Source organism: Mustela nigripes, chromosome 6 (genome assembly GCF_022355385.1).
Source record: "Mustela nigripes isolate SB6536 chromosome 6, MUSNIG.SB6536, whole genome shotgun sequence".
NCBI lineage: Eukaryota > Metazoa > Chordata > Mammalia > Carnivora > Mustelidae > Mustela > Mustela nigripes.
This window is the reverse complement of record NC_081562.1, coordinates 86,597,176-86,621,801: the sequence shown is the minus strand read 5'-3', so window position 1 is coordinate 86,621,801 and position 24,626 is coordinate 86,597,176. Positions and strand designations below refer to the sequence as shown.

At 45.8% G+C, this 24,626-nt stretch overlaps 1 protein-coding gene across 2 annotated transcripts in view; it reads right to left on the bottom strand.

Moving 5' to 3' along the window:
- Positions 1 to 524: 524 nt before the first annotated feature.
- SCN8A (sodium voltage-gated channel alpha subunit 8) overlaps positions 525 to 24,626 on the bottom strand; it is a 175,938-nt gene continuing 151,836 nt past the window's right edge. For both annotated transcript variants that reach the window (XM_059403160.1, XM_059403158.1), the window contains exons 21-27: positions 21,166 to 21,288; positions 15,010 to 15,294; positions 13,076 to 13,129; positions 12,452 to 12,589; positions 11,335 to 11,439; positions 8,452 to 8,722; positions 525 to 4,808 (exon numbers count right to left, since the gene is read on the bottom strand). In XM_059403160.1, coding sequence (XP_059259143.1) covers positions 3,661 to 4,808; positions 8,452 to 8,722; positions 11,335 to 11,439; positions 12,452 to 12,589; positions 13,076 to 13,129; positions 15,010 to 15,294; positions 21,166 to 21,288 — 2,124 coding nt within the window. In that variant the 3' untranslated portion in view covers positions 525 to 3,660. The remainder of the gene's footprint in view (positions 4,809 to 8,451; positions 8,723 to 11,334; positions 11,440 to 12,451; positions 12,590 to 13,075; positions 13,130 to 15,009; positions 15,295 to 21,165; positions 21,289 to 24,626) is intronic.

The following is a 24,626-nucleotide window of genomic DNA, read 5'->3' as shown; positions in this document are numbered from 1 at the left end:
TCATGTCTCATTTAGAGCAGTGTTGGCCTCCATGCATTCACTAATACACTAATCTTCACTAGTGGTCTTTTACAAGTTTACATTGGTTGCAGCGGAAAAGAAAAGAACTTTGGGCACTGTCATTCTGGGGGCTGTGACTGGGAGCGACTGCTTATTTCTCCCCAGTCAACTTCTGACGCCAAAAGTGGTTCATTTAGAGAAGTGGGAGTAGGTCATGTTGACTCGGGACGTTTTCGCTGCTCTCACCCTTTGCTTTAAACTATGGAGTCTCCTCAGCCTACAGCAACAAGGAGGTTAAGGGAAGAAGAGGGGAAAGTGTTTTTCACACACAAACCAGCAACGGTGTCAGCTGCTGCTCAGTGGCTTTGGCTCTGCATTTTAAGTTAACAGCATCGCACATGTCTTTTTGCTTTTTGTCCTTTTTTTAAAGGTGGATTGTGGAGTATAAATACTGCACCAAGGACCTGGCTACAAAAAATAAATATTTATATTATATTTATATATCTATATATATATATGTGCAGTGATACTGTGGCTGCGGCTGCTTTTTGATTGGCTTCGTTAATATTTGGCAAAGCGTTGCCACTTACCCACTCAGTGAAGGCGCACAGAAACGTCACCGACTCAGTTCAGTGCCTGTTAACTGCGGGTGTAAACTGCTGGTGATGGTGTCATTTACTACCAAAGAAGTGTGGAGCAGGGCGGGTGAGTGAGAGAGTAAGCGAGCGAGTGGGTGGAGGGGCGGTGGGTGAGGGAAAAGAAGGTAGGAAAAGTTAAAAAAAAAAATTGAAACATCAGATAGAGTGGGGGGGGGGCTTCTTCCCTACGAAGCTGGCTGATGGGGGTCAGATACCAAGGCCCATTTGTGTGTTACTGAGGAGATAGCTGCTGAGGGTCTGGGGGGAGGGAAAAGGTCAGATCTTAGAAAAAATCTCATTAATATGCTCTAGTAGCTTAATGACATCACTAGCATGAGCGCTTGGGGGGTACCGAGCGGGATCTTATAGCTCTGTTGCCCATCCCAAGACCTAAGAACAATTATGAAGTTTAGCCAAATCTTGCATAGAAGTGGTTAGAATTTATTGCACATTGGAACAAAAATATATATATTTTTTGTTGTTTTGGAAAAGACCATTAGCAATAAAAAATTTTTTGTCTGTCTGTCTGGTTTGGGGATGTACATTGGCTGACAGCATCTAAGATCTAAGAAGAAAGAAAAGTATAAAAAATAAAAATAAACATGACAATGGCATAAGCCAGAAGCCATTTCCTATTTGATAAGTTAATAATTTGTATTTACAAAAAGGCATGCCAATAAAATAAAATGATATATTACAGTATTTATAATTCTCTTAAAAAGAAGAGCCACACATGTCAGCTTCTGTTTTGTGCTGTTTACGATGTAGCCTGTACATGTTACCATACATTCGTCCTAGCAGTTAGCAGGGTCACTGAGAGAAATGCTTTTCCAGCCTGGTGTCGGGGGATAGTACAGAAGTCCTACGGAGGAGGCCGCAGAAGCAGGCTGACGAGAGTCAGGCAGAGTTTCTAACGGTCCGACAAGAGAGAAAGCTCTGCTTTGGCTTGCTGTGGTTTGTTCTATGCAAAACTAGTCAAGTGGTTGGTACAATCACACCAGAGTGCTTCTACAGCAAGGCAGATGGGCGTGTCTGATTACAGGGTGCTTTCAGTCCCCCTCGGTTTTATGGTTCGGGAAGAATTGGTTTTGATTTGGTTCGCTCGCTCAAGTCTCTTCGTTCTCTGTGAGGACTTCCTGACATTCAAGTGCAGCCTCGTGGCTGTGAGTGCTAGTCATCAGAGGAGAGACCCCTGGACTAAAAACTGTCTTCCCTAAAGCGGGAGATGGAACGGAAGACACGGTGTTCCCCGCAAAGCCACCCTCCAAGGACAATGGGCAGGTCGCTAAGCAGATGGCACAACTGTGGAGAGGGAACTGTGCAGGGGCCGGCGTGAGAGGGTTGGGGGAAAGCTGGGACGTCTGAAGAATTCACATTAAATCGCTGTCTCATGAGAATCAGTGCAATAAAGAAACCAAGTGGGCTTGGTTCAGAGGCGGCTCCATCTCTCCCTCAGGTCCCACCAGTGACTATTCTATAATGCACGGAAGAAACCACCGCCACAGCCCCCAGGGCTGCTGCCCTCACCCAGCTCTGTAGGTAAGGAAAGCCCCGCTTGGTGCAAAAATGAGATGGAGGCAAGAGGAACCATGCAGTGTGTGAGCTCGCGACAAGCCCTCTGTAGAGCGGGGAGGCCCGTCGGGAAGATCTGCATGTCTCTCCAGCGGGACCCGAGCCCGAGCCCGGAGAAAGCCACAGTGCAGAAGGACAGGACACTGAATGAAGTGAGCACCCCAACCCCCATGAAAGTTTTTCAGTTCCCCAAATTGCCCCCTAGAGATAAGGTGCCACTTTGAGTAGCAATTTTATCTCTGCCCCAAGTAAGTGTCAGTTCTCCAGTATGAAGGCTAAACAATCATCATAAATATTGCAATACAAATGAACTTTTTTTTTTGGATTTTTTTGTTTTTAGCCCTAGGATTTGGTTTTACAGTGACATTATTAATACAAGCCATTCGAGATCAAAGTTTCCCCATGGAGGGACACAGAGCAGCATTTAAATAGTTCATCTTTCGAAATGTGCAACAATGGCTGTATGTTAGAGACGTCTGTTAAACATACACACACAACGGATCCGTCTGCTTGTTGGACTGGGTTTTTTTTTTTGGTGGTTGTGGTCAATTGGTCGCTTATGTTTCCCTACCCAGAAGGTGTATGAAAGACTTCTAAGAATTCATAAGGATTTGCAGCGGGTATGGAACTCTTACCATTTTTTTTTTCCTCCAAATACAGTGAACGGTGCAGGGCTGGGTCCCGTCTGAAGGCTGACCCAGTGCAGGGGACAGGATTAGTAGTGTCCTGTGGTGTATGGTTCTCATGCATGACTTCTGATCACGGCATGCCATCATGCAAATCATTTCTACGCATTGAACGAGCACAATGTTTGGAATTGGCCTGAGCAAGTCCTCCTCAGCCTGAAGAAACCTGATTGTTTCCCCCACCCATCTCCAAACCACGTGAAGCCCATGTGGAGAAGATGCGGTTTATGTCAAAGAAACTGACAGTTGAATGCCACGGGCTAGATGTGAGTGTGCGTGTATGTGTCTGTGTGTCTGTGTGTGTGTTTTCTTTTTGCTGCTTAGCTTAACTAATGTAAGAATGCAAATACAGTTTGCATGAACAAACAAACTTTTAAAGTGATGCTTTCTGCTTCTGAGAATCACCAAAATGAAAAAATAAAATCCCTTTGGCTGCAACGGAAATCTGCTGGTCCCGGCAGCCTCTCCTCTGGTTTTTGTATCCTGTTGGTTTTGTCCTAAGTTGCATTGACTGATGTGGAACATGCAGTAACCACCTGCCCAAGCGTTAGAAAATCTGTGAGTCCGGGGAGCAGGGTCCTTGGCCCTTGGCAGGTCACTGCTCAAGATGCAACCGTGTTACATGGTAAGCAGACTACGTTTGGTATAGATCTTCAGTTCAAGTGTCTCCACAGCTGTTCTGCATTGAAAAGATTCAGGAAGTTTGTAAACAATCTTTCACTTGCAAGTTTTACATCTGTACAATATTTAATTTTTGCTTTCCTCTAACACTTGGATTCTCTGACCTCTTTTTGTCTTCTGGCCCTTTCCCTTCTTCCTTCCTCTGCCCGTTGCTGTTTTTCCTTCTCAGGTTTAGTTACGCTGTCGTAGGACGGGAGAGAGGCTGTGGATGGGGTGCTCTCCTTTTTCTCCCGGTGTGTGCCTCCATTCTCCAGCTTATTGGAAGTGGTCTTTTTGCAAATGAAACCCCGCCTTGCTAAATGTCCCCGGTAGGCGCGCTGCAGGACCACGGCCGACACCTCCTCCTGCTTGCGTCTCAGTGTGGTCGTGATGGGCTCGTAAGACACTTTGGAAGGATTGGACGCCACGAACCGCTCCTCCATCTGCTGCCGGAGGATGTCCAACTCCCCGCTATCTCCCAGGACCCGCTTGGTGAAGGCAAAAAGGATGTCCAAGCAGTGGATGCGGTCCCCACTGACCATGGGCAGGTCCATGGCAATGAGCTCGATGGTGTTGGGCTTGGGCACTCGGAGAGGGTGCTCCAAGGCATCTGCAAAGTCTGCCAGCTTACAGTACTCGATGAACTGGGTGGCATCGGGGTCAAACTTCTCCCAGATCTCGTAGAAGGTCTCAAAGTCATCCTCACTCAGAGGGTCGGCACTTTCCTCTGTGGCTACACTGAAGTTCTCCAAGATGATGGCAATGTACATGTTCACAACGATCAGGAAGGAGATGATGATGTAGCTTACGAAGAAGAAGATGCCCACGGAGGGGTTCCCGCAGTCACCCTTGAAGCCACTCCCTGGGTGTTCCTTATCCAGACTGCAGTCAGGGGGGCGGTTCAGAATGGGCAGCAGCAGGCCGTCCCAGCCAGCCGAGGTTGTGATCTGAAACAGGCAGATCATGCTATTGCCAAAGGTCTCAAAGTTGAACATGTCATCGATGCCAGCCTCGTGCTTTACATACGCGAAATTGGACATCCCAAAGATGGAGAAGATGAACATGACCAGGAAGAGCAGAAGGCCAATGTTGAACAGAGCAGGCAAGGACATCATTAAGGCAAAGAGCAGGGTCCGAATCCCTTTGGCACCTTTGATCAGACGCAAGATGCGCCCGATACGGGCCAATCGGATGACTCGGAATAGGGTTGGGGAAACAAAGTATTTCTCAATTATATCAGCCAGGAACATTCCTAAGAAGAGGACAGAAGAAGAAATGTTACTGAGACTGGAGACCCCTTTCTCTTAGGTCACCTGGCCCTGGAGCCCTTGTGTCCAAAGGGCTTCACAGAATGAGCGCCTTACCATTCAATTGGGACTCTCATGATGAAAAAAGAAAATCACCTGTTTCAAATGTATGCAAAAGCAGAGGAAACAATAACATAGACATCTATGCACTTCACATCCAGATTGAATAGACGCAAGTAATTTTACCAAATTTGCTTCCTCTCTTCAACCACGGTCCTGCAGATGGTGGAGTATCATGCCAGTTTCTTCGCAATTTCACTACAGAAGAATCCACGCTATCATAGCTAGATCGATAGCATCCTAGCATCCTACTATGTTGAAAGAATTGTACTGTATCTTTTTAGAACTTTTTAGAAGGCAAGGTATTTCGATCTCTAACTTAATTTCAGGACTTTGCATTATGCTTGTGAGATTGATCTCTGGTATTACACTAATTCTGGATTATTCATTTTTATGGTTGAACCGTATTCCATCTCATGAACATGTCCTCATTTATCTGTTTTCCTACTCAGGAACAATTAGTTTTTTTCTCAGTTTTGTGCATGTGTGATTTTCTGAGGTGTTACTGATTCCCCTCCGAAATGCTAACAGATTTCCACATCCGCACACAGTGAATGGGAGGGCTTGGCACCACCCAGGACCTCATGCCCCTAGGCTGTGATGTCTCGGTTATTCTGCTATGCCACGAATTTTCAAAGTATCTTCTTCCCGGCTCTGAAAAGACGTTTTTTGTTTCTTATTGTCCCGTGTCCCTACCCTGCCAAAGTAGCCAAGAAAACTAGAGGGGATCTCTCAGGAATGGCTTTTCACTCAGAGCTTCTAGATTTTGTGTTTAAAGCCATAAATCAGAAACAGCATCAGCAGAGAAAAACGTCAAGGCATAGTAAGTAGGATATAAAAGGGGAGGGTGACTATGTAAACCCAGAGGGCCTTTGTCTGTTTACACTTATCTGGGGGTCCACCTCAGCCAGACCACTTGCCTTGAACACTGCGGAGCAATCATGCGAGCCCAGTGAAGGGCCACGGAAGGGAGAGGGTATGCCAAGGTTGCAACTGAAGGGAAGGCAATGACGTGCCCTCTTCCTTCAGCACCTGCTCCTGCTGCTGAGCCCCGATGAGACAACACGAGCTTCTACGGACAGGAAGGATTTACTCTGAATAAGGAAATATCTTTCAACCCTAAGGGTTCACAAATACTGGGATAATGAACTGCAGAATACAGGGCAAACCCCTTATTTGAGTTCCTCCCCACCTTTTCTTTTCTTAAAAAGATTTATTTAGTTTAGAAAGAGAGAGACTCTCAAGCAGACTCCCCACTGAGCATGGAGCCTGCTGCAGGGCTTGACTCGGGGCTCCATCCCACAAACCAGAGATGGTGACCTGAGTCGAGATCAAGAGTTAGACGCTTAGCTGACTGAGCCACCCAGGCACCCCACCGAGCTTTTGAAGCTAGGATAAACATCTCCTGTTTTCTGTTTGTTTGTTTCCCTCCTCCTCTAAGTCTCAAACAGGTGTCTAACTGGAGACATATCAGAGTAATGGACACCACTTTGGACTTACACTCCCCCATGCATTCCTTCATAAAGGTGCCTTTGTGATTAGTCAAACTCTTTATGCGTGATTCTTTTTCAACACAGGACAAAAATCTTAACTTTAACAAGGGACAAGATGCAGTAAGTTCAGAGAGGAGGCCGGACAGCCTCTTGGAGCATCTTCTAGAGTTAGAATTCCATGAAGTAATTGAGCTCTCAAGAAAATGTCTACCTCAGCCAGCACCCAAGATGAATTCTCAGCTCTCTTCTTTTTGCATCTCAAGTCAGTCATAACCAGTGACTGTAAGAAGTCAGGTCGTATCTGGACTACTGCATTCTGGTAGGCAAGTAAGGCTTCAGGGAGAAGGTGCTAGAGTAAAGTTCTGTCCGATGAACAGGTGCTTGTCTCCAGAGAAAAGGGGAGAAAGATGAGGAGACAGCACTCCAGGGAGCAGGAACACCATTTAAGGGGTCCTCTAGGAGGTCCCAGGGCTAGTTACCCTAACTTCCCTTAATTTAAAAGGATGACTTCTATACTTTTGTTTCTGAACAAATGAATGCTATTTAATAAAAACCCTAATCACCAAAAGTAAAATTATTCTTCCCTTTGTTTTTCAGTACCATCTGAGAATAGGGGACATGGTTTGGTTTGTGGGTTTTCCTACTCAAAGACGGGTGGGCAGGAAACATTGAAGAACAGTGGACAGGGCAACATTGTCCAAAGTGTGTTTTGTGGGAGCTCAGGAGTGTGGATTTGAGGCCAGGGCTGGACTTGAACCCTCACTCACTCGCTCACCAGCCTCATGTCTTGGTCACTGCTCTGTGCCTCAGTTTCTTGTACTTAGAAGGTTGTTGTGAGGACTATAGGAATTATAACGAGCAAAGCACTTAGAACATGTGACCAGCACATAGTATGTTTCATTAAAACATGAGATACCATTAGTATTATTTGAAAAAAGGGTGCTGTGATCAAAATAAAGGTAGGATGGTATATTCAACCATTCTTTACTGTAGGATTTCCAAGACCCTTCTATAGGCCACTGTGCTCTGGGAGTCTCCAAAGGGAGATTCCATGTGTAGAGCTGCCCAGAGTAATTTAATCGTGGAGTTCTTTTCTTGGGGGGAGATGTATGAGAATAGTGCTCCATGTATCAGCACACTTTTTGATGTGCTACTCCAGCAGAAAGAACAAGAAAACCAGAAACTAGCACAGGCCAAGGGGAAGGCCAGCTGCTTTCAGTCGCCCCTGGTCACCACCTTGCTCAGCCAGCCTGGCCACCAGCTCTGGGGCTGGTTCCCTCGGGCCTCAGGCACTCTTCCTCTGCCAGCCTACGTCAGTTAAACCTACCTGGAACTGAGCCAGTGTTTTACCATTGAGATGCCTTTTAGGAAGTCCAGGAAATAAGTTTTGGGAGGCCAATCAATAGGTCAGCATTTTGTCTGCCTGCCAGAGTATCAACCCTCCCATGCCTCTAGGTTGAAGCAAAATGTTACAGTTGCTGTTAAGATCCAACCCAAGTTCCGCCTCTGCCACCTCCCAGCTGGGTGACCTTGGACACACAGAAGATTAAAAAACAGCCTGCTTCCTGGGCTGTCATAAGCATCAAATGAGATCATGCCAGTGAAGAGCCATGCCGGTGCACAGTAAAACGAGCCCTGCTGTCCCCACCAGAATGTTCTCAGACTACTTTCATTAGTATCCAAACCAACAATCTCTTACCATTCCTTTTTCCACATTACATTGCAACTTCAGCCAGGGTTCTTTTAACTTTCCCTGTTAACTTTAAACACCTCAAAAGCAAGAGCCAAATCTCTATCATTTTCCCCCTTTAACCAGGGAATTTCTAATCCAAGACAACTATGAACACTCACTAGAAACCCACTGACCACGTGACCTACTAGGCGGGTCCATGAGATGACTTAGAGATGCACCTGGGCCTCTGCCATGAGAGGCCCGGGCCTGCACTTGACACCCATGGAACCGGCCGCTCACCCAGGAGTCCCGTGCTCGAGGCCAGGCAGGCACCCTGCGTCTTCCCCTGCTGGTCCCACTTACCCACAATGGAGAGGATGACTACCACGAAGTCAAAGATGTTCCAGCCAATGGTGAAGTAGTAGTGCCTCAAGGCAAACATTTTGAGCACACACTCACAGGTGAAGAAGATGACAAAGACCAGGTTAATCCAGTAGAGAATGTTTTCCATCTGCTTGCTCTGCGTATCTGTCTCCACCATCATGGTCACCATGTTAAGGCAGATGAGCATCATGATAACGATATCAAAGGCTTGTTGAGTGACAAAGTCAAAGATGATGCCTTGGATTTTGTTCTAGGGGTGGGAGGGGGAGGAAAGACATGAGAACATTCATGAGAGCCTCCCTCAATGGACCATGGAAGCTGCCCTCACCTGTCTTTTCTGCACCCTTGGCCAGCTCTTTGCCGCTGCTCTGGCAGGGTGTCAGGAGCAGGGGCAGACCCCGATAACACCCAGTATTCTCTCCCCAAGGCTTTCTAACGCTGCCCCTATTCTGTTTGGTGTCTATGCCATCACACGCTTCTGGAGGACTTCCCGCCTTGCCAACTGCCCCTGTTCAGCCTCATTTGCTGGCCATGTCTGCCCTGATCTTGTCTCTTTTCTCTCTACACTGTCTCCCCAGAAGAGCTCACCTATTCCTACTGTGTACATGGTGTCTGTGTCCTTCAGTTTCTTAAGTTCTTTCCTCTGAATTGCTATGTTGCTTTCTCAGCAAGCATCTCTTCCTTGTTGACTCACAAGCATCTCCAACCTGACAAATTGTCCTCCTGCCTCTCACCCAACCCACTCATCTCCCATCTCTATCACCCACCCAGTCTCCAAACCAGACCCTTAAGGGTCACCCTTGTCACTTTCCTCTCCCTCGTCCCCCCCCCCCCCCCACTGCATACACTGCAGGTCCGACAGATTTTTCTGAATTCATCCACTTCATCCCTCTTCTGTTGGCCCCACACTAGCCCAAGCACCACCATCTTCTATCTGGACTTCTGGGAGAGTCTCCCAGCTGGTGTCCCGCCACCTCTCTCGCCTGCCTCCAGTCTCCAGAGAAGCAAGTGTGATTATTTAAAGACACAAATGGATCCTATCTTGCTTCTACTTAAAACCTTTCAACAGTTTTGTTTTTTTTTTTAAGATTTTATTTATTTATTTGACAGAGAGATCACAGTAGGCAGAGAGGCAGGCAGAGAGAGAGGAAGGGAAGCAGGCTCCTGCTGAGCAGAGAGCCCGATGCGGGACTCGATCTCAGGACCCTGAGATCATGACCTGAGCGGAAGGCAGCGGCTTAACCCACTGAGCCACCCAGGCGCCCCTTTTCAACAGTTTCTCATTGGGCTTGCAACAAAGTTCATATTGCTAGCCTGATTTAGAGATGCCTCGCACAGTCTAATCTGGCTCACCTCATGCCCCTTCCTCTAGCCGGTCACCACCTGGCTACATGGGTGCTTTCTGCTCTTACAGCCAGCATTCCTGGCTCCTTCTCATCTACCCAAATAGACTCTTCCTAGTGGGGCTTTCTCGGACTACTTTACGGAAGTGGATCCCCTATCCCAAGCTCCCTGTTCTCTGTCAGGCCCGCCGGTTGTTTTTTCTCACAACACTACAGGTTGTATAGTGGTGGTTTGATTGTTTATTACCTAAATCTTCCCTGTATTAAAAACAACCTTGACAACAGTGTCTGAATTGTGTCCGTCACTTTGGGCCTAGTGCCTGGAACTTAGTAGGAGACATCTAACTATTTGCTGAATGAGTGCTGATCACTCTTTATTAATGTCTCCTGCCATAGGACGTTTTTATATTTTAGAGCAGAAGAAAATACAGAAAATACATGTAGGTTCCTGAATGCAAAGGACTGAAGAGAGCTTCAGAAATGTTAACATTCTCCATTCTCAGTCTCATTTCCATCACAAAATGGAAGCTCTAACATCAAAGAAATACCAAAAACATTCTCTTTCTTAAGATCTCTGAATTTTTTTTTTTTTTTTAAAAACCTAGGAACTCAAGCTGGTGCTTACTTTGAGGATCACTTTCACTTACTGGTTTCCCAACTGTTCGGTGGGGCCTGAGGGCTTCCTTCCTCTCAGAAGTTGCGGGGCGGGGGGGGGGGGGGGGCAGTATGCCAGGCCCAGAGGGTGGCACTAAGTAGGGAAAATGCTTAAGGACTCCCACCCTTGGTTCAAAGTAGCTCTACTTTTATTTCTACAAATTAGACTGCCAGGTGAGCTTTGAAGAGTTGTGCTGTTTTTAAATAAAAAGGTACTTTAAATGAAAGTTACAGAAGATGGAACTTCGAGCCTGGGGGTGGTGTCCCACTCTGCTGGGTACGTGGCTTCAGAAGCAGAGCATGTCCTCTGACGTTAGAGGGCAGGTACCAACCAATGGGCAAAGCAAGATCCTAGTACCCAAATTTGTTTGACAAAAGGTTCAGTTCAAGACTGAAAATCAGGACATTACACTCCTAGTTTCACCCTCTTCTTCTCCCACAAATAGTCAGGGTACTATCTTGTCTCGCAAAGACTTACTTGCTGGGCAGAGAGCTGAGAAGATAGTGGTCACATCCTATCTTGCAGTGGGAGAAAGAGACCAGCTTTCATTTTCACTTTCCTTTGTCAATTTTTAGCAGTCTTTTAAAACATCTTTTTTCCATTGCCAGAGCCTATGTGATTATAACAGGCTGATTCTCTGCTGCAGCCCACGGAAGTCTCAGAGGAAAGGTCAAGCACAAATATAAAAGCCATCCCCTACCGTAGTCCCTGTGCTGCTGTCTTCCCCAGATCCTCTGAATGGGGTGGCTGGGAGAAGATCAGAGGACACAGGCAGCCCGTCATTTACCCCTTTCTTTACTTGGCAATAATCCTACCAGTGTATTTGCCATTTGGGGTCTCACTCTGCCTTCAGCCTGCACTCACCAGGGGGCGGGGAATGGGTTTCTGCGGTTTCTTTGAGCCCAGCTTTTTCATGGCATTATAGTACTTCTTCTGTTCTTCTGTCATGAAGATGTCCTGACCTCCAAAGTAAAGGAAGAAAGAAGAGAACAAGCAATTACAATAGGCTCTCACGCACTGTGGTTTGGACCTAAGATTCAACCTTAAGAGCTGAGGGGGGCCTGACCCTCTGACCTTTCCAGAGGTCAGTTAAGCTAATAGTTGGCCCATAATGAGGTAAGACCTAGGACAACTATTCTAATTCAAAGAAACACCAGCCTTCATCCTCAGCTTGAAATTCCTGAGGTCCACCAGCGGCTAGGCATGAAGGAAATGGACTGCCCCACTCTGGACCCTCAGGGAAGGGCACACTTGAGAGCTGTGATGCTGAAGATAGTTGAATCTTCCTGGTTCACACATTTTTGGGGGACCTGCTTTCCATAACAGAAGTCTAAAGAAGAACATTTTAGAACGAAAGGATTTTCAGGTCCTGGTTATAGGCCCATTTATTTCCAACATTAAAAATTCAGAAATCCTGGTATAAGAAAACAACACGGGGAGGTCCTTGACACAGATATGACTTCTACAATGGATGACGAGAGTGAGTGCTTCAGTTTGTTTAGGAAAAATTGTTAACCACCTGGAACAAGGCAGGAAGTGAACTTTCCAAGGATGGTCTCTCAAATCCCAGTTTGCTAGTGGTGCCCAGGGATTCCCATCAGTCATGAAACTTTCTACTTCTTGCTACAGTTATTCAGCTGCTGCTGTCCTTTTCACCCCTATCACTAGGCCCTCTCTGATCTGCCGCCCCCTGGAGGGAAGCCACACCCAGCAAAGACCTCAAGAATTGCTAGTACATTAGGTATTAGGACATTGTTAGTTTGGCCTAGGAAACGTGGTAAAGCACACTCTGTGCAATCCAGCCCCCCCACCCCGCCCCCGAAAGAGTTGATGGCACTAATGTATAGTGGGGCCACGGCCACAGGGAGGTGATAATAAGGATTTTAGAGAAAGAAAGGGATTTTCTTTCTAGAGATAGGGACAGAAGTGTCTCTCATCTGCGTTGAGCTCTGGCCGCTGGCAGTGAGGGGAGGAAACCTATCTTTTTCTTTTGTTGATTGAAGTTATCAATGATGACACCAATGAACAGGTTCAGGGTGAAGAAGGAGCCGAAGATGATGAAGATGACAAAGTAGATGTACATGTAGATGTTGTCTTCATACTTAGGCTGCTCATCGGGCTGTCAAAAAGGATCGGAGAGGAAAGAAGAGAATCAGCTCCTGGGAGGTGAGGGTGGGGGTGGGATGAGGTGGGCGATCTGACATGCCCTTACCACCAGCCATAACCGCCCACTGGAGCTGTTGCACAAGCTGGGCAGAGGGAGCGCTACTTTCGGGTCATCCAGGCCCCGCCCAGCCGCGACTATGCAAATAGAGAGTGGAGACTTTGGTGGAGACTATGGAAATGACGAGGCCAGGGGGAGGGGACATAGGGCAGCTAGGAGCCACTCTTGGGTCAGCCGAAGAAGAGATGGCTCCTCTGGGGCCAGGTCAAAACCAACAGCCTGATCATCCCGAGCTGGTGTAAAAACATGATGACTGAGAGGAGGAAACTGACCTATAATCAATCAAACCAGCAATACGTGTCCTAACCCGTTCTTTCGCTGCCATGCTGCTTGCTTTCTAGCCTTCTCTCAAGGTTGTGGTTTTGCCAGGTGTATCCTTACCTTTCGGGAATCTACAGCTGCATACATGATGTCCATCCAGCCTTTGAAGGTTGCCTGGCAAACAGAGTCAGTCATTAGACTGTGCCTGTTGGGGGCAGGGGGTGGGAGTCTAGGCAGGGGTCACAGAGGCCAGGCTCAGGTTGGTTGTGAACACAGGACTGAGTTTGGGTGCGGTCTCATTTGGACCTAGAATTTTCTGTTAGTTAACACAGGTCCCAAGGGGGCTTTGTCTAAGTCCCTGAAAATAACATCAAAGTTTGGCAGAGAAACATGTTGACAATGGTAGCTGGATCAATACTTTCATAAAAGATCTTTAAAACGGGCCCGAGAAGGTTGCCCAATGCTCGGGCAAACTTGTATTTATGAACAAGTGCCAGGAATCTACTGAGGCTACCGAGAACATAACCGACCACCCACGAGTCATTTTTTACCATGGTGTTAAATAAGCTATGGGGGTCTGAAAATTTCTAAGTTGCAGTTAAAAAAAAACCAAAACCAAAAACACAAGGCCACAAGGCCACAAGGCCAGATCTTTCCCCATCCTAGGATTGCCTACAGTAATGGCAATCCTGCCTTCATCCCAGACAGCCCTTCCTAACTGCACTGTCTTTCCATCTACTAAACCTCTGATTTTGGAAACAAATAGTGGTTAGCAATTCAGTGTTCTCCGTTTTCTTTTTGTCCCATTTGTTTTATTTATTTAACCAGATTCAAAGTTTTTTTAGGGCACGGGTGGTTCTTTATATGTCAGGTGGCCCTAGTAGTGCCAACCACAGCACAACAAGGTGGGGACTCTGTGAATACAGTGTCTAACTGGCTGACTGACGTGTATTGGTCTCCTGGAGGTGCTCCAAATCAGATTTAATTTGCAGGTCCCGTTTCTCCAACTGGGATAAAACAACAAAAGACTCTGGAGTAGGATAAAACTCATTCTATCAACTTTGTCATCTACTAGCTAACAATGCTAGCTAACAGTAAGTGCTTACTATCTGTAAGGTCAAGTTGAGAGCTTCACCTGCATTATGGCATTCAATCCTCCCAAGGACTATATGATGCAGGCACGGTTGTATTAGTAACAAAAATACATATAGCAAAATACCATTAATCAAGCACTGCTGTGTGCCAGGCATTGTTCTAAGAAATTTTAAAAAATTATTAGGGCTCCTCTTAGCAACAGTGCAAAGTATTATCACCAACATTTAACAGATGAAGAAACAGACGTGGGGAAGTTGAGTCATTTGTCCAAGGTTACATATGCAATAAACACCGCAGTACGGCTCAAACCTACATCTGTCTGACTCCAAAGCCTAAGAGCTTTCATTGCATCCTACTGTCTTGTCAAACATTCCAAAAAATTGGTGAGAGTCAAAGACAAAACTAGACATGATGGTATGCTACATAATTAAAATAAATCCTTTCTTAATGTGACAAGTTAATTTGAGAACTTTCTCTGGGTTGGGCTGACATGAGTGGCAGCATCCTAGCACTGCCATATTGTTCTCTTTAGTTAACTTAGTGTGGCTGTTATATAGGATTATTCTGCTAAATCAGAATTCCCATTCTGTTGGTGTGGTTGGTGTCTATGCACTTACCTTCTTCTCCCCACCCCCGTTCTCTTTAAATACATACTTTGCCCTGGAGAGAGAAGGTGATCTCTCTGCAACTTTTTTACACTGCAGGAATCAATTTGTTGCTGAGCAGAACTCTGTCCTGAGCATTGGGAGAGATTCCCCCCACCCCCCCTTGAGTGAGGTCTTGGAGAATTCAGGAATTCTCAGGAAAGGTGTCTCCCTGGAACTGGATTGGGAAAGGACATTGTTCTCTGTGGCCCACGAGGAGTAACCCTGATTCTGGAGATAGGAATGAGAAGGAACCAAATGTGATTTCACCAGCTGTCGGAATTCCCCAGGACTGGCAAAAACGGCAACACTTACCACTTGAAGAAGTGCCAGGTAGCCTGCACCGACGTTGTCAAAGTTGATCTTCACATTCTTCCACCTGATTTCTGTGTTGTTCCCCTCCATGAGCTTTTCGCACTCAGTTTTATTGTTGACATCTTCAATTTCAAATCGGATTTCAGAGGTCTCATTAAAGCAGTAGTGGTACTTCCCCGCAAACAGGTTAACTCCCATGATGCTGAAAATCAGCCAGAAGATGAGACACACCAGCAGCACATTCATGATGGAGGGGATGGCGCCCACCAAGGCATTCACCACCACCTGCATTGGAAGGGGGAGGTTGCTGAGTGTTGGGAGGAAGTACGGGCAAGCATAGTCTTTTGATTTCCAGGAGGGGAATGATACTGCATGGCTTGTTTTGACTATAAAAACGTTATGCCCCCTTTGGAATTACAGTAGCTGGATGGATCCACAAGTAGGACCAGCATTTTCTAAATCTCTAAAGAATATTTTGAGAAATACTAGTAAATTCCTTAATATTTATTTCATCTAACACGAATTTCCCTGCCCCAGTTGACCTAGGTCTTCTCCCCGCCAGGCTCCAACCTGGGACTGAAAAAATTATTTAGTCTTGTCTCCCTCCTTGCCAGCTCATAAAACATAACCCCCGTGGGGGAAATCTGATTTCAAGCTCACCTGTTGCCTATCAACAGACATTCCCCCCTCTGCAAAACAAGGTAGGATTGTTCAAAATCACAGAGAACTACCCTTTGGGGTTAGCAGGGAATCAGTCAATGGTACACAAAGTCTCTTTTATGCAAGGCCAGTTATCTTATTTCAGGCAATAGCTGAGCATGCATATTTTGCAGGCTCAAGAGAAAAAAAAAAAGCTATATTCCCTCTACCAAACAGAATAAAATAAAATCTGAACAGACGTATTTTTCACTCAAGGTTCATTATTCTTCTTCAGCCTTTTTTTTTTTTTTTCCCCCTCTCTTCTGACTTTGTAGGCTTCTGAATGTAAGAGTTGTCCCCGTTTGGCTAATGCTGACTGATGTCAATCCAGGGCTGGACTCTACTCTTCACAATGTATTAGGAATAGGAATGCCTTATGTTTTCTGGAAAGTTCTGGGTTATATCACTGGTCTTGAAACCCCCAAACCGGCATATTGTTAAAAATCACTGACTGTAGGTAAGCTTGGGAATGGGGAAAAAAAAAAAAAAAAGCAAAGGGAAAAATTCAGGAATCAAACTTTCTGGGTTGTTTTTAATTTCAATTTTGATTCACACTATAGGTGAGAGTAGCTAGATAACACTTCTACTGTGGCGGCGATTTTCCGTAGAGGAGTTCAAAGGGCTTACAAAAATAGCATTTGGGGACGCGGTGGCAGGGTCGGCACAGAAAATGAGGCTGGTGTTCATTCTGCCCTGATCCTCACTTGCTGTTGTCTTAAGTGGGACTGCTAAGGCCCAGAAAGGTAACCCTATAACGTGGGAAGACTGTGTCTTCCTTTCTCTAATATCCTAGGAAAATTAACTTGGAGTTAAAAATAAAAACCATGGGTATAAATGCAGCTTTCTAATGTTTTGTTAGAGGAGGTGAGAAGTATCACCATGCTGCGGCATCAGTTTTTCAGTGCGGAGAAGAGGCAGGACACACACACTGCCAATATGCATAGCGTCAAAAGGGCCCACAGGGCTGTGCTGTGGGACGAACGCCAGGGGGCAGCTCTGGGCTCTGTTTGAGCCCGACTTGGGCTTGCGTTTTCCTTATCTTCTGTTCTGGCCTTACACTGCAATATCACTGGCGGGAAAACGGGGTTGAGAAGAGCTGTTCTGTCCTATATAGAGAAGGCAATGATATTCTGCGAAGGAGTCATTCTTTAGATTAAAATATTAGTTTTGTGTTTCCCCAATTTATATATGAAGGCCTTTAGATTGAGAGGTAGTTATTTCTTAATTCTTAGACCAAGAAATCTCTTCTAGATTTAATAGCTGTCTTCGGTGTAAATGATTATCCTTCAACTGTTCATTACTTTGATAGAGGAAAGCCGGAATACCTGAAATCTGGAAAATCCTCCATGTTATTTTGGAGAATGATTAATTGATTGATTGATTGATTGACTGATGTTACCAAATGTGTCCAGTGATCAGATTTGAATTTTACCTCCTCATTCTACAGTTGCTCACCCTTTGGTGGAGCACCAGAAAGCAATGAAATGTGCAAAAGAACAGGCAAAAGGAGGATGATCCACAAATGGAATAATCATTTCTCTGACAATAAGAGAGTAGATTACCAAGATTCAAAAGATCAAGTCTATGTGACAGTATTTTGCAGCAGAGCTTAGGGGAGAGATCATGACCTTCTATTAGACCATCTAAGTGTGCAATGGGGAAGCAGGCCCCAAAAGATCTGAAACGTAGAAATGTTTCTTTTTATCTCAGTTCAGTTCCTCCTCTGGGAACTCTTCTGATTATTTTAGTCCAGTATAACCTGTCCTGGATAGGGTTACATGTTACAGTTGAATATGGGGTAATATTTATAGCAGGGAAGAATAATTAGCTAATTAACTAAGTGACCTCTTCCTACTTTTATACGTGTAGAGCTGATCGAAAGAATCAATACATGAAAGTATTCACGGGCCTTGTTCTCTGATATGTAGAACATGAAAATCCAATGTCCTTATATGATGTAAATGCACTTCTGATTAATTATAATCAAAGAAAAACTTCTTAGCTTAGCTTTATGAATAGAACAGTAAACAGCTCATGAAATTTACTAATAATTCTTCCTGGCTGTAGATACTAGTTAATAATGTGAAAATTGTGAAACAGTGAAAATTGTTTAACTGTGCTCCATATATAATCATCATTGGGCTGACATTCTCAGCAACCAAAGGGCAAAAAACCGTGCTTTCTTGAACTCTCACACCATAGGTAGTGCAAATGGTAATTCAAGTTTCCACAGGCAATCACTTCATGAATTGGTCCCTAATAACTCTCAAGTTATTCTACATTGCTTTTAGTTATGATAAAATTCATTGTTCAAAATTAGGTATAGAAATATTACTCAAAGCTTGGATCTAGCAATCTACAAAATTATTTTTTTCAATGGACATTTATACTTAATGATTGCTTCAAATCACTTAGCTGATGGAAAAATTCCAATGGATATGAATTCTTAGAGCATTGTCTTCTCATAAGGTCTAGAACACTACTGTTCATTAAATGCTATAAAATCTGTCAAATAGCTTTTAATATCTGGCAGAGGGAACATGGCTTTAATGGACAACTATGTACTGACAATCAACAAAAAGGCATGCATGTTTCATAGCATTATATACCCTCAAAAATTTAAAAGCACAGCGAAATCTTTAAATGAAGATTACTATGGAGGAGAGAAAAGCAAAGAACTACATTAAGTGTTCCTTTGCCAATAATTGCATGAGTGCTTCAATTTTCCAGTGTTTGGTTTGAAGAAGGAGAGGAAGAACGGAAGTCAGTGTCCCAGGACAGGCTAGGGCTGGATGTTCCCTCCCAAACGGAGGTCTGAGCCTACCACTGGAGCAGCACAGTGACAGTCGAGCCTGCCTGCATTGATGGTCTTCAGTTTGTGAAGGGTTCCTAGCTAGTGTTTTTCTAAGGGTAAGTGCTGGGTGTTGGTGTACATAAGAATCCAAACCACAAAATGGAAAACATATGGCCCCGGAGAAAAGTAACCTTGAAATAAAATGTATGTACCTAATGCTGTTTATCGCTGGGAAGCTGACTGTTAGCTCAGGCGGATTCAATCTTTCCTTCCAGCAGCTACGCTTTCAGGGAGGGGCTGGGAAGCGGCTGCACAGGGTCCTTAGCCCTCTCCTCTGCCCAGCCAGGAGCGGTCAGTGCTGTCAGCTGACCAGAGACGACCAAACCAAGGGCCACTCCTCTACCAGACCTTCCCTTCCTGAACACTCATTGTTCCAAATCCTGGCTTTTGGTTCAAACTGGTTTTCCCTTATGTTATTTTTGTTGGAAAAAACCTCGAGGTAGAGGTTTCACTTCCTCATGCTTTTTCAAGGAAAAGTTTATGCCTCTCTGCTCTGATCACCTCTTCTGGGCCTCTGGGTCCCTGAGCTACTTGCAGGTTGGCAACCAGAAGTTTTGGGGAATGGAATTGGTGAGCCCAAGGGAAGGTGGGGAAAGGGGGTAGGGCTGGAGGGAAGAGGTGTGGCCACCCTAAGGGCCCCTGAGTCCAGGGGAGGCAAATAACCCCGGCATGAACAAATCAGCCCCGGCTGGTTACCAAGGACGACTTCTGCCACGGGCAGGGACTGGCAGTAACAAGACTCCCGGTGGAGAAATGTAGAGCAAGTGTCAGCTGGGCGTTTTTTCTTGGGCTTTCTTCAGGTACTACCAGTCTGGCTTTAGGAGGTTTGGGATCACCCCCGAGGGGTGGGGAGGAGCACAGGCTATGGAGGTGGCTACAGTGTGCCCAGTACTGTCTCCACCAGCCTTCTTTTACTCCTCAGCTTCAGTCACCAACATAGGTGATCAATGCTCTAAACAGAAGTGACAGGATTTAGGAAAAAAGTTTCACTACCCCTTTCTGAAAAAGGGAGAGCACGGTAATCCCATGCCTAATGACCGAGAGCGCAGAGTTGTCCGTGGGATACTCTCTCTCCTTCAGTCTAGCTTGTGCCTTACAGTGACCTCCCTGCACTTATTCCAACATCTCTCTGATCTCTGGGAGAAACAGTTAGATTCCCAAGTTTTGCTTTGTTTTTTTAAATTGAAAGCAGTCTGTGCTGCCATGGACCTGACTTTCCTGCAGACGGTTTCACTCGGGTTGCAGAAAGCTGATATGCAGTAAACCGAACCGTGACTGTGCTACAGCAGAGATGCAACTGGTGGCGAAAAGCATTTGTCTCAAGAAACTAACAAAACACAATTCCCAAGGTGCAGTGAAGTTTTCACCTTCCTGTCCAACTGGGGGTTGTTTGTGGAACAGTGCCCAGGGACCACAGATGAGGAATGGATGAAGCAGCACTGTCCTGGTACCTAGTTCCTCCACTCAGTCTTGCTTCCTGGGGGCCACTGTAACCATTTAATTTTCATTCCTACATTCTGATGTTTGCACATTTAAAAACGTATCCTCGGTTTGCTCTCCTGCATGTATTCAACATCTGAATGAAAATGAGTTTTCTTGGTCTCGTTAAGTATAACAGACCTCTCTGTTACCACGGGACAACTATTACCACTAAAAGACAGTTGCCCACTTGATTTTAGGAAATTGACTTTTTATTTAGCATGTGTGTGTGTGCACATGCACATGCACACACATGCACATTTTTTTTTTTTTTTAACCAACAGAGACAGCAAAAGGGCACCAAAAGAGGGAGCCTTGTGTTTCTAAGTTGGCAGGGTGACAGCACCTTGCCCTGTTTGGATCTGGGTGGAGTATCACCAAAGCAGGAATAGCAGGTGTCAGGAAATTTCAGAACTAGTGGAGAAGTCATCTGGCGTCATACCTGATTGTTATTTTGCGGTGTCAGGATAGGGGACCATATAGCGTGGGCAGAGGGGTAGGGGGTGAGGAGGAAAGCTTTGCTATCAGACAGAGGCTGCCAGTCCTTATGGGACTGGGCTGAGAACAACAAGGTGCAATAAGAGGAATCAGAATAGAAAGAAAAGCATTTCTTTTCCCAGGGCCATGCCAAATTCTGCTCCGTTCCCAATTCCAGGCCTGCCGTCATGTCTTCTAGCCCCTTCTCTGCTGCGTTCTCAGTGACGGCACGGCCACAGCCCCCACCTGGCCGATACCCTACCCGGCACTAGCCCTGCCTGCGGTCTCTGCTTTTCAGTGGGGCCGCGGGTTACAATTCCCCTTCTTTGCACCTGGTGATTCTCCCTATTAAATCAACAGCCCAGAAAGCCGCCCCGAGTGCTACAGGTAAGCCAGGCCAAATGAGAATAGCCAGCGTTAACATGTTCTGCGATGGCACGCTGTTGGGGCGGGGCCCATATTAATGTGATGAGGCAGCTTGATGCGATCCCCTCGCACGGGGCAGGTGCGGGGAGAGAGTGGAGGATCAAATCAGCAGCTGCATCACAGATCGTGTCTGAATGATCTTCCCACCGTGTGATCAGTTCTAGCATGCGTAAACAGTTTCCATCGGCATGCAGAAGGATCAGCTGCTCTTAGTATCTTACCCTCATCCCTTCAAATCGTGATAAGGCTCTTAAGGGTCTCAAAGCTCTTAGGGTCCTAAGGGACTTTATGGCACCTAGTTCCGAGTAGCCCAGGGCATTAGCTATAAGGCTGACTAAAGAGACCTACACGGAAACAGAAGAGAAAAACAAAAACAAAAAAGGAAACAAAACAAAACAAAGAAAAACAAGAAAAGAGGTTCCAGAGTGTTAGAATAAAGCCCCTAGCACTGATTACACAGATTGGGCCCCCCAGGGAGAGAGAGAGTGGGTAACACCAGCTGCCTACTTCAACTTGGACTCAAACGACCTGAAAGGAAAGGAGGTTGAGAGGCAGAAGAAAAAACACAAGGGGGAGGAGAAAATCGAGAGGAGGCGGTAGAACATACATAAGGTTGGCAAAGGGAAGAGGCTGAAGGGAGAGGGGGAATGAGGACGTTCCAGTGGAAGGAGAGGAGCCTGAACAGATGACAAAAACCTTACCCTCGCCCTTTACAGCCTCTGCAGCTCCCAGAAGTTGCCATTAAATTAAGCCAGACAAATTTAATGGTACCTATGGAAAAGAATACAGATAAATACACACACTCCACACAAGCCGCCCCCTCCTCAGCTCATTCACCATGGATTTCCAACAGGGACAAGCTCTCTTGCTCCTGGTTGACAAGAAACCATTTGCCGGAGAACGTGATGAGTTACTACGTCAACAAAGGAAATGTATCCAGTAAGCGCCACAGCTGGCTTTGCCATTCCCAAGAAGGCAAGAACCAAAGGAAGCAATTTCTAGACAGTTTTGGCTCCACGAGAACTCCCTTAAGCAAGTCTTCCGTCTCTCACTTTCAACTATAATAATCCTTCCGTCTCTGAACTACAACCAGACGCCTTCATAAGAACTTGGGTGGGCCTGAAAACTGAACCTGTACTTCTCCTTATCAACCCCATTCTTTCTCTCCAGAAACAGCTCAGAATGAACTGGCCTCAGGTCTGTTCTTTCCTGGACCACCTACTCTCATCGTTAGAAAAACAGCTGGAAGGATAAACTTAGAGCGATTTTAAAAATTGTAGTCACAGATAAGGACACTGAGCCCCCTACACAAGACTTTGCCGGGCGTCACACTGGCAGTTCTGGAGCCAGAAATAGAGACCCTGGAAACTCCTGGTTTCCAAGCCAGAGCTCCTTCTTCCACAGAGAGGTCACATCCCCGACTGGCAGGTAAAATGACAATATCCCAAGAGACGGTTATCCGTATCAGAACAATCCGGAGTTGACTGTATCACCCTGCTGGGGAGAAGCCTGAAGGTCTCCAGGCCTGGAGTCATGATGGTTAAATGCCTTCCTGCTCTTCCAGAGCCAAACTCACTTTGTCCTACCAGAGCTCTCAGAGCAGTTCCCATGTGGTCCCTTAACACCGGATGCCAACTATATCTGGGGCTGCCTGGGCCTGACCTGAGAGGCCTGACTGGAGTTCCCACCAAGGGAACTACCTTTAGCCAATCGAATCCTGGTAGTCTGGGCTCTGGGTTTCTTGGAGCAGTCTTTCCCGTGTACTGCACCACAAATTCTGGGATAGGTTAGGATACTCCCATAGGTCATTCTTAAGTTCCCTCTACTAGAAAGTGATGGTTACACATCTGCTTGGCCTACATTGATATTTTAAAGCAAATTTAGAGGAGAAAAATGGAAACAATCTACAACTCAGTTTCATTTGCTGTTTTTTATCTCTAGCTGAGGGCTTTAATTCTTTGAGTCTCTGTCTCAGAACTGTACGAAACATTTAAAAAAATAAGTTCTTTCTTTTTATAATGAAGCAGGAGGACTGGCAGGAGGCAGAAGTGGAATGTCTGTGACCTAGTGAGAGAAAGGGATGAGCATGCTCAAGGATTTCAATTTTTTTTCAAGGATTTCAATTTTTAAAAGGGGTGCATGGACTCAAAATCCATCAGTGAAGATATCTTCCCTAGAGTCCTAGGCAGTCTTCCTAGATCTGGAATTAAAGCCTGCCCGATTTACTCCTGTTCTTTGAGGGGTACATGCTTCAGAGTTCATTTTTTGTCTAAAACAAGGGTCTCAAAAGCTTTCTGTGGAAACAGTAGCACCAACCAATCATTTCCCCTCCATTTATCATTCTCAGTAAGACTCTAGATGGAGGTGTGTTTTGCCTATGATTGCCAAGTGCAGTCAACTCTTAACCCCAAATAATCTACAATTGCCAGATTCTTGGTGAGACCTTAATAGGCATATCTGAAGGTGAGTAGTCCCATCTTCACCAAGTGCCTGAGATCAAATACCCCTGAGTCAAGCTTACCCTGAGAAACTATGCCAGGTAAAGACGGCCAAACACTAAGCTTTGAGGGGCGATGGCATGCACAATAGGCCCCGCACGTGGCAGGGACACTCCAGCTCTTCAGGGCAGTGGGTTAGTCTGATTACAAAGAGGCCTGGGGTGGGAAGAAGGATGAAGGTGCAGATGCTGCTCCCTGGCGTGGCTCTAAATGGTGCTGAGATACCATGCTGCTCAGCTGATCAATCTAGCCAAGATCTCCCAAGACAGGGGCAGCAAGGAGCCTATGTGGGCTAGTCCTTATCAGCTGAGGGTGCTCTGATAATCCTGAGTCCCCATGCTAACCCTTCACCAGAGGTAACCAGCTCATTGCTGAAAGTATACTTCAAGGAAAGAATCAAACCTGGAAAAAAGAAAGGAGTTGAGGGGAAGTAAAAATTCAGGGTATCAATGGCTACAGGAATAGAGAAAAAAGGGAGACACTAGGTGACTTTTTCCAAATGATGTGAACATTTTCAAATGGGGAATGTTTGTCATAGTCTGAATTCAGGATGTGTGGTCTCTGAAAGTTCCCGTCTCTGGAACTGATATGCTGGTTAACCTCTTGATATAAGGGGATAAATTTCCCTGGGGGAAAGTTGACAAAACTCTTCTACAGGACAAGGTCTCCACTGCAGCCAAGGACCTGAGCAAAATCAAACATTGTCTCTGTTTGGGAATTACATGGCTTGTAACCAAAGAGAATTAACCTTGGAGGTTGTCGGGATTATCCACGTGATTGTTAAAAAGTCTTCTTAGCAGCTTTAAGGGATAACACAGAGGAAGGAGAATCCATTAGGGAAACAAACATGGTGACGAATAACAGATTCAGACATCTAGTAACTGGGGAATGAGATAGAAAGAAGAGCTTCTCTCAGAGGTGGAGCTAGAGTGGGACCTAAAATTTACACCCACTGGATGTTCTAGAATGCCAAGGGCACATGACAGCAAAAAAATCGGATGGTTCCAGCTGTGCAGGTGCATGTGAGCCTTCTTCCCCATTCACAACTCAGGAGTGGCTGGCGGTGCAGCCAAGGGACGGACTGGGGCCTCTTCCCCCTTAGCCCATGCTGCTTTATACGGTGACTGTTTGCATACATGTCTCAGCCTTGCCGGCCCTTAGAGAGAAGTGTCCCCGTCTTCTAC